This window comes from Salvelinus fontinalis, unplaced genomic scaffold (genome assembly GCF_029448725.1).
Source record: "Salvelinus fontinalis isolate EN_2023a unplaced genomic scaffold, ASM2944872v1 scaffold_2557, whole genome shotgun sequence".
Classification (NCBI taxonomy): Eukaryota; Metazoa; Chordata; class Actinopteri; order Salmoniformes; family Salmonidae; genus Salvelinus; species Salvelinus fontinalis.
Genome location: NW_026602766.1, coordinates 1 through 11594, shown reverse-complemented (window position 1 = coordinate 11594; position 11594 = coordinate 1). Strand labels below are relative to the sequence as shown.

The 11594-nt window shown below is 50.1% G+C and overlaps 1 protein-coding gene across 1 annotated transcript; it reads left to right on the top strand.

The window, feature by feature from the left end:
• The first annotated feature begins 235 nt into the window (after positions 1 to 235).
• On the top strand, positions 236 to 10821 carry LOC129850967 (sterol regulatory element-binding protein 1-like). The gene is made up of 5 exons (XM_055917112.1): positions 236 to 575; positions 2968 to 3555; positions 4829 to 4992; positions 5230 to 5373; positions 10555 to 10821. The coding sequence occupies exons 1-5, from the start codon at positions 428 to 430 to the stop codon at positions 10804 to 10806; spliced, it is 1296 nt and encodes a 431-aa protein (XP_055773087.1). The 5' UTR covers positions 236 to 427; the 3' UTR covers positions 10807 to 10821.
• The last annotated feature ends 773 nt before the right edge of the window (positions 10822 to 11594 follow it).

Below are 11594 nucleotides of genomic sequence, written 5' to 3'. Positions count from 1 at the left end.
CACTTGAAGAAGCTTATTAACTTTGGATATGTATTTCCCCACAGTGTTCATCCTACATTATAGTAGTTTTCAAGGAACACTGCTTTTTATTCTTTGCAATAGCCATCCACAAATGTAAAAACCATGGACATACTGTATTTCGTCCTGGAGTTGCCAGTCAAAACAAGTACGAGACAAGGAGGGGGAGACAGAATTCACAGGTGGTCGGGGATTGGCTAGAACAAGTGTCACTCATTAAGCGTTCTGTAACTAGCTAGCAAAGCATGTGGATCCTCAATGAGCACTGTTTAGCGTGACTCTTGGGCATCAATATGAAGACAGAAGAAGGCACTATTTGACAGATCAATAACAGAATTTGAGTTTATCTCACTGTAATTATTGCAAATGTAGCTAGATACACAAACACCGATTTAAGTGGAAATCGTAAATGTTTAGCCACAGTGAGTTAGCTAACCATAACGAGACAGCAAAAATGAACTTGTCTTTTGACGATCAGTCACTGGATAATCTGGATCCAACCATATCCCTAAATGACCCCAGCGATATTGACACGGCTCTGCTCAATGACATTGATGGTAAGAACGTTAAGCTTACTAGTAAGCTAGCTAGCAAAACGGACAACTTGAACTTGGTAACGCGTTAGCTAGTTTTAGCTAACTATCCATAGCTAGTTAGCTATTGTTGTTGCGAATGTTAGCTAGCTAGCCAAACAAGTGAGAGCAATAGCAGCAACATATACATGAATCAGCTTGTGCACATAACGTTACTGAGTGAGGTACCATTAACTACGAATAGGCACCCAGTGAGAAATGTTGAATGATGTACAGCTTAGTTAGCTGTCATGTTAGCAAGTTAGCTAACTAACATTAGTTATGCCCTTAAATCAAATGTAAGAGTTTTGTATTTGACTCAAACAGTAACGGTATGTGGTAGTAGGAGAAGGAAGCCTTCCCTCAGGGTCGAGGAGAATCCTCGCTAACCTTATGGAACTAGCTAGCTACTGTCTGAGTTTGGTGTTTGTTTTTCTGTTGTTGCTGCTCTCGTTTTTGCGTTTTGGTTCTGATCGAACTCTAGACACGTTTGTATCTGCTATTTTGCATGACATTGATAAGTTAAAACAATGTGCATACTACACGAGCTGATATTTCACTGCTAACTTGTGTGTGATGAACGGAACAGACGCTAGTTACAATGTGCCCCGCCCCCTCCAACTTGTCCTACTTACGTCACGACGAGGTTAATGTCGAGCATTCCCTGTCGGGTTCATTTCAAGAGGCGTGAAATAGGTCTATAACATGAATCATGATCTGATGGTTGCTTTTTCCCATCCATTTATAAATCATATTTATGTATGAATGAATCATATGTTGCAGTCTTATTAATAAAATGTTAATCGTTTATATTTAAATTAGTTACATTATATCGAACCTAGTTACGTTAACGCATCAGTGCATTCAATTAAATGGTGTCTATTCGATTCGTTGGTGATATTAACTAATGTTATTTGTCAGTATAATCAATGGTTGTTTGCCAACAAGTGCTCTGCTGCAGCATCTCACCCTTCATTGATTCCACGCATCCACCCTAAAAATTGACCGAGAGTAACCCAGCACTAAATTGTCCCATAGTAACCCCTTCTCATTGAAACCACAAGTGCTTCCTCTCTTTCTATCTTGGGGGCTGGTCTGCATTGCAAGTGTCTGAGGCACTTTCTGATTGGTCGGCAGCAATCACCTCATACAAAACATTGGTTTACAAATCCAGGCTAGTCAGACTGGTGTGGCAGTGCAGACAGAGAGCAGAAGCAAAGGCAGAAGCATGAAGTGTGTTCCGTTATTACTGGACCTAGTCCTTATAACATATGACTATTAGCTTGATAATTGGGTCTAAGATGAAACAAAATGGTCTTTCTCCTTGCCAGGGAACAGCCTCCTCACTGTGCTGCCTGAAACTCATTTGGGATAGCCTAGCCTACAGCCTATTTCTGTTGGAAATCCAGAAGAATAAGCTATACTGTACTAACGAAGGTTTCTCATAGACAATAATTGTGAGCATCTCTAGCTGATGAAACAAGTATCCTATACAGTGTATTACCATAAAACACGTCCTGTTGTATTAATATTATTATTAGAGAATAAGGTTTTCAGTGTGAGTAATTAACTTGTTACTATTACTCCGTTCCATATTCTAATGTAAAGTGCTACCATGCCATGTTTACGTGGAGGGTGCATTTTCATCAACACTCAATTCTTCTTGCGTCTCCATCCTCACCTACTCAGGGTTGTTGTCCTTTTGACAGGCCGTGTGCATCATAATGCTGTGAATAGTAGTGAAGTAGCTGCAGGTCTGGGATGGTGTGACTGTGATCATAGTGTCTATTGTGTTGCCTGTCTCGCTGTGACCCTTTTGGAGCCCATTAGAGTGGCATAGAGCCAGTCTGCTCTGCTGCAGTGGCCCCATAATAACTGCATTACTGACCACTGACCAGGACTGCACTGAGCTGGCCCCATTTACTGTCCTGCTCTACTTCTCAGATCAGGGCCCATATCCACAAAGTATCTGAGTATGAGTGCTGTTCTAGGATCAGATCTTTTGTGTTCATGATAATCTGATTCATTATGATCAAAACTGATCTTAGATCAGCACCTACTCTGGGACACTTTGAGCCCAGTTCTTTGTGTTTTCTAGTTGAGTTAGGGCAGAGATTAAGTGACCCATTACCATGTGGTGTGGTGAGAGAGCTGGGAGAAATGCTCTGTCAATCAGTCACCCAATGGTTCAAGTCTTAATTTAAGCTTTTAGTTGACAATCATGAAACGCTCCGATTGGGTTACAGGGTTTTATCTCTGCTCCATTTCTCCTGATTTCTATGGCAATGTCATGGTTAACAAGGCATCCCCTGTCTCTCTCTGTCTCTGGTTCTCTCAATCTATGGAGTACTCTAACTATATCCCCATCTCTCCTCAGACATGCTGCAGCTCATCAACAACCAGGACATGGTGGAGTTCAACCAGGACATGGCGGGTCTCTTTGACTCCCCTCAGTTCACAGGGGTCACCCCTACCCAGGACCTCCCTGCCCCCGGACTGCCCCACTCCATCCCCTCCCCTCCATCCACCACATCCTCCTCCATCCTGAGCAGCAGCCCCCACCTTGATGCTCTCCTGGGGCCCCCCATCATCCGTAGTTCCTCCCCCCCAGACAAGGCCTTCCACCCCCCCACCTTCCAGCAGTCGCCCCTGGCCCAGGTCACCACCTCCACCCCTGTACCACTACCCAGGCCGCTGCCAGCTCCCCAGCAGGGCTCTCCATCAGCCCAGGCTGCTCAGGGTCTCAGGCAGCCCAAGGTGGACCTGCCCCTGCCGGTCCTCTCCCCCCCAGCCCCTGTTCCAGTCCAGCTTCTTTCCCCAGCCTCCTCCCCCCATACTGTACCCGGCCAGAGCCCCGTGTTCAGCGCCGCCCCCCAAGCCCTGTTCACCTCTCCTGCCCCCCAGCAGCCCCAGGCCCACGCCCAGCAGATCCGGACTAACTACAGCACCCAAAATGGCTACAAAGGTGAGGAACAGATTGTCTCCATTCCTCTGTATTAATAGTTGAAATGCTGGTAGTAGATGGATGAGAGTCTACAATAGCAGAAAATAAGGCCAAGGGAGCAAACGAATGCAAGGAAACTTAAAACTGAGTCACTCCCCCTAATCCTAACCCCTTCCACGTGGAGATGAACCATAGCTATTTTAATGGTTGTAGGGGTTTCCCCATGGCCCTCCCTGCTCAGCCCCGTCCTGTCAGATAATAGGAGGGAGGGACCCCACCATGTGCTGTTAGTAGTAAAGCCACATGATCGTTAAGACTGTGTTATTTATGATGCAGAGCAGGGCCATACTGTTGTGGCTGGATGAGAGCAGAGCATGACTGGAGGAACAATTTACACATGCTCACACTCCTACTGTCTCACACACTCTCACACACACCCTCTCTCTCTCAAGGCGAAAGGTAGGGACTGAGAATGGACACTGGTATACAAAGCACAAACACTCACTCCCTGAAGAAAGCCCACTTGGTGTAATGTTATGAGGAGGTAGAGTTGTGTTCTATGGTGCAGTAACAGTAGTAGTTCAGCGTGTTTCCAAAGGAGAGTCAGTGGGTTACTCAACAACCTCCGCTGACTGTCAGTCAGAATCCCAATCTAATACCCTTTGGTCAGAGTGAAGGACCGTCCCTGAGGATGAGAGAGGGTGTTTTGTCCACACTATCTATGAGCCACATTCAGATATACACACCTTTCCCACGTCACATACCTGTGCAACATTGTCCCTTTAACAGTGTTATGGAACTACAGTAAGAGATCTGCCCCATGCAGCCATGCCCCAGCATTACAAACCTACTGACTCTGTGTAGACCAATGTCTTTATGTTACACACACTGCCTGCTACAGTCATCATATCGTAAGTCTTCTAGAGGTCAAAGGTAATTCCTACAATGATAATCCATACTGTTATCGGTCAGTGACTCAAGTGTCTTTATACGTACCGTAGTGTACACTCCCCTCTTCAGCCATTATCCCATAATGATATCACTCACCAGGGGGAAAGGTGATACACTACTAAGCCACGCAAAAAAATGTATGTGAACTTTGGCCTCGCCAAAGACTTATGGTGACAACAGTTTATATGGTGTTTTAGTTTTACAGCTTGAACTCGTTCAAACACAATTGAGTCCATACTAGCAGGACGTTTTGAACCGAGAAACAAATATTTAAGTAGTCCCTCCTTGTTTCAGTTTTCTTCCGTTTGGTGCCTAATGTACATGACCCTGATTATTTTCCTAGCTGTCAATCATCAAGGAGGCCCCGCCCAGCCCATGGTCAGCCTGTCGTCGTCCCCTACCAACGTTCAGCCAATGACCATCCAGGCTCTGACCACCACGGCCCCCCTCCTGACCACCTCAGCAAGCCACCCAGCTCAGACCATCGCATCACACCACATTCAACAAGTTAGTTTGTTCACCTGGAGTGAGTGCGTGTGTGTGTTATGCTTGATGAGACTCATTAACCCTAAGAATATCACCACACCAGAAAAAAATGATTTGTTCTTTGCATTCAAACCTATTATTTTACTAGTATTTGTTTCAATTCTAATTGATTTCAATGGAACAGAACTGCTCCCTCAGGCTTATAGTCTAACCCTCCATCTCTCTCTCTCTCTCTCTCGCTCCTCCTCCTCCTCTCAGGTGTTGCTCCAGCCCCAGTTTATCAAGGCTGAGTCTCTGCTGCTGACCACCCTGAACCGTGACCCCTGTATGGTCACTACTGTGTCCTCTCCATGCATCACCTCCCTGGCCACCACCACATCCCAGAGCACCCACTCACTGCAGGTAGGAACCACAGCCCAGAGCACCCACTCACTGCAGGTAGGAACCACAGCCTAGAGCACCCACTCACTGCAGGTAGGAACCACATCCTAGAGAACCCACTCACTGCAGGTAGGAACCACATCCTAGAGAACCCACTCACTGCAGGTAGGAACCACATCCTAGAGAACCCACTCACTGCAGGTAGGAACCACATCCCAGAGCACCCACTCACTGCAGGTAGGAGCAACATCCCAGAGCACCCACTCACTGCAGGTAGGAACCACATCCCAGAGCACCCACTCACTGCAGGTAGGAACCACAGCCCAGAGCACCCACTCACTGCAGGTAGGAACCACATCCCAGAGAACCCACTCACTGCAGGTAGAAACCACAGCCCAGAGCACCCACTCACTGCAGGTAGGAACCACAGCCCAGAGCACCCACTCACTGCAGGTAGGAACCACAGCCCAGAGCACCCACTCACTGCAGGTAGGAACCACCACCACAGCCCAGAGCACCCACTCACTGCAGGTAGGAGCCACCACCACATCCCAGAGCACCCACTCACTGCAGGTAGGAACCACATCCTAGAGCACCCACTCACTGCAGGTAGGAACCACATCCTAGAGCACCCACTCACTGCAGTTAGGAGCCACAGCCCAGAGCACCCACTCACTGCAGGTAGGAACCACCACCACATCCCAGAGCACCCACTCACTGCAGGTAGGAACCACATCCTAGAGAACCCACTCACTGCAGGTAGGAACCACATCCTAGAGCACCCACTCACTGCAGGTAGGAACCACATCCTAGAGCACCCACTCACTGCAGGTAGGAACCACATCCTAGAGCACCCACTCACTGCAGGTAGGAACCACAGACCTGAGCACCCACTCACTGCAGGTAGGAACCACAGCCTAGAGCACCCACTCACTGCAGGTAGGAACCACATCCTAGAGAACCCACTCACTGCAGGTAGGAACCACATCCTAGAGAACCCACTCACTGCAGGTAGGAACCACATCCTAGAGAACCCACTCACTGCAGGTAGGAACCACATCCCAGAGCACCCACTCACTGCAGGTAGGAGCAACATCCCAGAGCACCCACTCACTGCAGGTAGGAACCACATCCCAGAGCACCCACTCACTGCAGGTAGGAACCACAGCCCAGAGCACCCACTCACTGCAGGTAGGAACCACATCCCAGAGAACCCACTCACTGCAGGTAGAAACCACAGCCCAGAGCACCCACTCACTGCAGGTAGGAACCACAGCCCAGAGCACCCACTCACTGCAGGTAGGAACCACAGCCCAGAGCACCCACTCACTGCAGGTAGGAACCACCACCACAGCCCAGAGCACCCACTCACTGCAGGTAGGAGCCACCACCACATCCCAGAGCACCCACTCACTGCAGTTAGGAACCACAGCCCAGAGCACCCACTCACTGCAGTTAGGAACCACATCCTAGAGCACCCACTCACTGCAGGTAGGAACCACATCCTAGAGCACCCACTCACTGCAGTTAGGAGCCACAGCCCAGAGCACCCACTCACTGCAGGTAGGAACCACCACCACATCCCAGAGCACCCACTCACTGCAGGTAGGAACCACATCCTAGAGAACCCACTCACTGCAGGTAGGAACCACATCCTAGAGAACCCACTCACTGCTGGTAGGAACCACATCCTAGAGCACCCACTCACTGCAGGTAGGAGCCACAGCCCAGAGCACCCACTCACTGCAGGTAGAAGCCACCACCACATCCCAGAGCACCCACTCACTGCAGGTAGGAGCCACCACCACATCCCAGAGCACCCACTCACTGCAGGTAGGAACCACAGACCTGAGCACCCACTCACTGCAGGTAGGAACCACAGCCTAGAGCACCCACTCACTGCAGGTAGGAACCACATCCTAGAGAACCCACTCACTGCAGGTAGGAACCACATCCTAGAGAACCCACTCACTGCAGGTAGGAACCACATCCTAGAGAACCCACTCACTGCAGGTAGGAACCACATCCCAGAGCACCCACTCACTGCAGGTAGGAGCAACATCCCAGAGCACCCACTCACTGCAGGTAGGAACCACATCCCAGAGCACCCACTCACTGCAGGTAGGAATCACAGCCCAGAGCACCCACTCACTGCAGGTAGGAACCACATCCCAGAGAACCCACTCACTGCAGGTAGAAACCACAGCCCAGAGCACCCACTCACTGCAGGTAGGAACCACAGCCCAGAGCACCCACTCACTGCAGGTAGGAACCACAGCCCAGAGCACCCACTCACTGCAGGTAGGAACCACCACCACAGCCCAGAGCACCCACTCACTGCAGGTAGGAGCCACCACCACATCCCAGAGCACCCACTCACTGCAGTTAGGAACCACAGCCCAGAGCACCCACTCACTGCAGTTAGGAACCACATCCTAGAGCACCCACTCACTGCAGGTAGGAACCACATCCTAGAGCACCCACTCACTGCAGTTAGGAGCCACAGCCCAGAGCACCCACTCACTGCAGGTAGGAACCACCACCACATCCCAGAGCACCCACTCACTGCAGGTAGGAACCACATCCTAGAGAACCCACTCACTGCAGGTAGGAACCACATCCTAGAGCACCCACTCACTGCAGGTAGGAACCACATCCTAGAGAACCCACTCACTGCTGGTAGGAACCACATCCTAGAGCACCCACTCACTGCAGGTAGGAGCCACAGCCCAGAGCACCCACTCACTGCAGGTAGAAGCCACCACCACATCCCAGAGCACCCACTCACTGCAGGTAGGAGCCACCACCACATCCCAGAGCACCCACTCACTGCAGGTAGGAACCACATCCTAGAGCACCCACTCACTGCAGGTAGGAACCACATCTTAGAGCACCCACTCACTGCAGGTAGGAACCACATCCTAGAGCACCCACTCACTGCAGTTAGGAACCGCATCCTAGAGCACCCACTCACTGCAGGTAGGAACCACATCCTAGAGCACCCACTCACTGCAGGTAGGAACCACAGCCCAGAGCACCCACTCACTGCAGGTAGGAACCACATCCTAGAGCACCCACTCACTGCAGGTAGAAACCACATCCTAGAGCACCCACTCACTGCAGGTAGGAACCACATCCTAGAGCACCCACTCACTGCAGTTAGGAGCCACATCCTAGAGCACCCACTCACTGCAGGTAGGAACCACATCCTAGAGAACCCACTCACTGCAGGTAGGAACCACATCCCAGAGCACCCACTCACTGCAGGTAGGAACCACAGCCCAGAGCACCCACTCACTGCAGGTAGGAACCACATCCTAGAGCACCCACTCACTGCAGGTAGGAACCACATCCCAGAGCACCCACTCACTGCAGGTAGGAACCACCACCACATCCCAGAGCACCCACTCACTGCAGGTAGGAACCACCACCACATCCCAGAGCACCCACTCACTGCAGTTAGGAACCACAGCCCAGAGCACCCACTCACTGCAGTTAGGAACCACATCCTAGAGCACCCACTCACTGCAGGTAGGAGCCACCACCACATCCCAGAGCACCCACTCACTGCAGGTAGGGACCACATCCTAGAGCACCCACTCACTGCAGGTAGGAACCACAGCCCAGAGCACCCACTCACTGCAGGTAGGAACCACAGCCCAGAGCACCCACTCACTGCAGGTAGGAGCCACCACCACATCCCAGAGCACCCACTCACTGCAGGTAGGGACCACATCCTAGAGCACCCACTCACTGCAGGTAGGAACCACATCCTAGAGCACCCACTCACTGCAGGTAGGAACCACATCCCAGAGCACCCACTCACTGCAGGTAGGAACCACATCCTAGAGCACCCACTCACTGCAGGTAGGAACCACATCCCAGAGCACCCACTCACTGCAGGTAGGAACCACAGCCCAGAGCACCCACTCACTGCAGGTAGGAACCACAGCCCAGAGCACCCACTCACTCCAGGTAGGAACCACAGCCCAGAGCACCCACTCACTCCAGGTAGGAACCACCACCACGGCCCAGAGCACCCACTCACTCCAGGTAGGAACCACCACCCCGGCCCAGAGCACCCACTCACTCCAGGTAGGAACCACCACCCCGGCCCAGAGCACCCACTCACTCCAGGTAGGAACCACCACCCCGGCCCAGAGCACCCACTCACTCCAGGTAGGAACCACCACCCCGGCCCAGAGCACCCACTCACTCCAGGTAGGAACCACCACCCCGGCCCAGAGCACCCACTCACTCCAGGTAGGAACCACCACCCCGGCCCAGAGCACCCACTCACTCCAGGTAGGAACCACCACCCCGGCCCAGAGCACCCACTCACTCCAGGTAGGAACCACCACCCCGGCCCAGAGCACCCACTCACTCCAGGTAGGAACCACCACCACGGCCCAGAGCACCCACTCACTCCAGGTAGGAACCACCACCACGGCCCAGAGCCCCCAACTCACTCCAGGTAGGAACCACCACCACGGCCAAGACCACCCACTCACTCCAGGTAGTAACCACCACCACGGCCCAGAGCACCCACTCACTCCAGGTAGGAACGAGATGATAGGAATAGTAATGTCATAAAGTAGTAACAGCATTTAGAAAGGGTCATTTTCCTGAAGAAAAATTGTCCAAAAGTATTTTTATGGTAGTGGAAGAATACAAAGTATTATGGTATATAGGACATAGTGTCAAACATACTGCCTGTTGTTTGAGGGGGAAACAAACTCAATATACTTGATGATGACTAAAACTGAATGGAAACTGTGTAGAAATGATATTGGACCTACATTCATATAGTTTCTTCATTGTCCAGCTCACTAATGCAAAATTCCCCAAAATGATGGATAGAGAACAATTTCTTGCAAATCTCGATGGCAATGGTATCTCATTTTCATTGCGGCCCTCTGGATGTCGTTGAAAACCGAATGCCCCCCCCCCCCCGGGACAAATGGGTTTGACACCCCTGATCTAGATGCTACTTTAGTGATTGTCTTCTTAGAAACAATGTCTCTCCTCCCTCTTTCTCCATCCCTCCCTCCCTCCCTCTTTCTTTCATCCTCCATCCCTCACTCTCTTTCTCTCCTCCCTCCCTCACTCTCTTTCTCTCCTCCCTCTTTCTTTCTCCATCCCTCCCTCTCTCCCTCTTTCTCTCCTCCCTCGCTTTCCTCCTCCATCCCTCCCTCCCTCTAGGCTCTGATGAGTGGTGGCACCTTCCTGACCACAGTGCCTGTGATGATGGACTCTGACAAGCTGCCCATCAACCGTATCACAATCAGCAGTAAACCTATGGGCCTGCCCCCCAAGGGCGAGAAGCGCACCGCCCACAACGCCATCGAGAAGCGCTACCGCTCGTCCATCAACGACAAGATCCTTGAGCTTAAAGACCTGGTGGCCGGGACTGAGGCCAAGGTATTAATGTTGGAAATATATACGTATATTTAAAATTAAAAAAAACATTACATTTACAAAATATTATTTGCAACATACATTTTAAGCAGGAGATTCCCATTGAGATACAGTAGAGCTTTCAAGAACTGAATCAGCTGACAGAGAAAAGTAACTGGCTGTGTCCAAATACCCATATTAGCGTACTACATTCTGCATACTCTTTTAGGCTGATCTAGTAGAAGTCACTCGTCTTTTCCGACTCGAGTGTTTGACAACAGCTGATAATCAGATAAATTGACGCGCTGTACCAAAACGAACGAATGGCAGGAGTCAACGCAATCGCATATTAGATGACTCATTTGGAGTACTATTACATTTTTTTCAAAATACTATACATTATATATTTTTTGCATACTGTTTAGTACGCTAGTATGGTAATTGGGACATGGCCACTGTTTTGTTTGTGGATTCCAATGTCAAGATGTTAATGCTGTGTTCGTATTATATCGAGGGAAGCTCATTGGTTGCGTTCAAATGCATACTGTTTATCAGAGGCTCTTAAAATCTTGCATTAAGTTTGTATTTTCCTCTGCTAAGCAGCTCAACAAGTTATTGTATTCACCTTTTTCATCTGCTAAGCAGCTCAACAAGTTATTGTATTCACCTTTTTCATTTGCTAAGCAGCTCAACAAGTTGTTGTATTTACCTTTTCATCTGCTAAGCAGCTCAACAAGTTATTGTATTCACCTTTTTCATCTGCTAAGCAGCTCAACAAGTTGTTGTATTTACCTTTTCATCTGCTAAGCAGCTCAACAAGTTATTGTATTCACCTTTTTCATCTG